Genomic DNA, 1,879 nt, shown 5'->3' with positions numbered 1-1,879 from the left:
AGCAACACTGCCGCGCAGTCGATGTGTTTGCTCTCTCGGATAGCTGAATGTGGCGTTGTGGCTCGCGGGGGGATTGGAGATCGGCGCAACACTCGACGAGCTAATCATGCGGTTGGCGTGCGTGCGTGAAGGCATGCCAGCTATGTACAAAGGTGGCCTGTGTAGCTGTGTACCGGGTCAAAGGTGGCCTGTGTAGCTGTGTACCGGGTCAAAGGTTATCTCGCCGAGTGTTGATGCCTAATCTCCCAGCGAGCCACATCCCTTGCTCAGTTAGCAATAGCGCGTTAGGTAGCTGCCTTTTGTTTGAATTATAGGCGCGCAATGGCGTTGAATTGATGTCCAAAGAATGGAGAATCGTATCGTACGTTTTAGGCTGTATCTCCGGATTGCGGGTGTCTACGAGGAAACGATTTCGTACGATGATTGGCGAATGTACTGTGTCCGATTTGAGCTCAAGTTGGATGAGTTACGCGTAGTAAATCGTAGGTATTTTAAGGCTAGTAAATGACGAATTTCCCTTGTTTATTGATGTCACACTCCTCCCTATTATCTACTCCTGATACATACATATATATATTATATTTATATAAGCAAACTAGTTTGACTGTCACCTGATACAGTAATAGACACGCGCGAATGTTGTGGTGCAGAGCTGACGGAGAATCAGTTTCTTTTCAATCTGCGATCTTTTTAGATGCATCTTCTGGTTTTGATTTGATTTGCCTGTGAAATACTTTTCATGGGTTGATGCGTAAATGATGACATATCTGTCTGCAGGCAGCTCAAGATGAGATGACGTCACGACATGAACAAGAACGACTTGATTTAACGTCTAAACTGGACTCACTCGTAATAGGCGATGAGGTACATTATATTACGCAAACGTTGTTAGCCTTGCTGCAGTATATTGTCATCATTCAATCATATATTGCGTTAGTTAATTACTATTAACTATATTATTATATTTATTATATTTATGTTAGTTCATTAACTATTTAAGACGTAATGGCACAGTTCTGCTTTCGCTGTTACTCATTATTCCCATTTGTTTGCACAGTCTATTATGTTCGCGCAAACCTAAACAAACATATGTTGGCACATATAACAGTTACATTAAGCGAATGTTTACACACCTGTAGGAAAAAACAGAGCTGGTCGATCTGCAGCAGCAGCAGCACGAGGCAGAGCGGAGAGAGCTTCAGTACAATCTCCTACTGCAGCAGGAGCAGGCACTGCAGCAACTCTGCCAGGTATAGAGACACACGGAGTTATGATAGAGAGTTATCACATCACATCTCAAGCATTGTGAGAAGTTCCTGATGGTGTGTGAAGCGGACATGAGTGATAGTATATTAATAAATATTAATTTATTAATAATATTTTTTATGATTAATAATTTATCAATAGATTATAATTCGCTAGGTGCTCTAGTTAATCACGATACCTCCGCATCGAAATCATGCAAGTACATTTGTCAAACAACCTAATTAACGTCTCTAGCTTAGTACTCATACATACTGTTATTACACAAATCTTATCAGGTTCTCTGATGACATCAGGAATGTCATAATATAGTCTCGTGTGTCATATTATGACACTGCTGTGTCATATTGACGACTGTGTCATATTGACTACTTGTCATATTATGACACTCTTGATGATATGACGTCGGACAGCAACCATTGGCGTTTTTATGTAGAACTAACCTGCTGCTAAAGCCCAACGCACACACCCAAGCAAAACACCGGAACGTGGAGCGAAACATGTTTCGCTCGATGTTCGTGGCTGTGTGCGGATTCCCGAAACAAGAAACATTGCTCAGCTGAGCGTGTTTCGCTGAACAAGCAATGTTTGATTTGCGGAGCGTGTTTCGCCTTAG

General features: G+C 41.9%; 1 protein-coding gene across 1 annotated transcript in view; it reads left to right on the top strand.

Annotated features, from left to right (window-relative positions):
* Positions 1–1,550, top strand: part of LOC106805649 — a 14,396-nt gene extending 12,846 nt beyond the window's left edge. Inside the window, exons 18-20 of the mRNA XM_014807337.1 lie at positions 778–864; positions 1,140–1,250; positions 1,542–1,550. Coding sequence (XP_014662823.1) covers positions 778–864; positions 1,140–1,250; positions 1,542–1,550 — 207 coding nt within the window. The remainder of the gene's footprint in view (positions 1–777; positions 865–1,139; positions 1,251–1,541) is intronic.
* The last annotated feature ends 329 nt before the right edge of the window (positions 1,551–1,879 follow it).

Source organism: Priapulus caudatus, unplaced genomic scaffold, assembly GCF_000485595.1.
Source record: "Priapulus caudatus unplaced genomic scaffold, Priapulus_caudatus-5.0.1 Scaffold122, whole genome shotgun sequence".
Lineage (NCBI taxonomy): Eukaryota > Metazoa > Priapulida > Priapulimorpha > Priapulimorphida > Priapulidae > Priapulus > Priapulus caudatus.
Note: the sequence above shows the minus strand (reverse complement) of the source record. Positions and strands in the feature narration are given on the sequence as shown.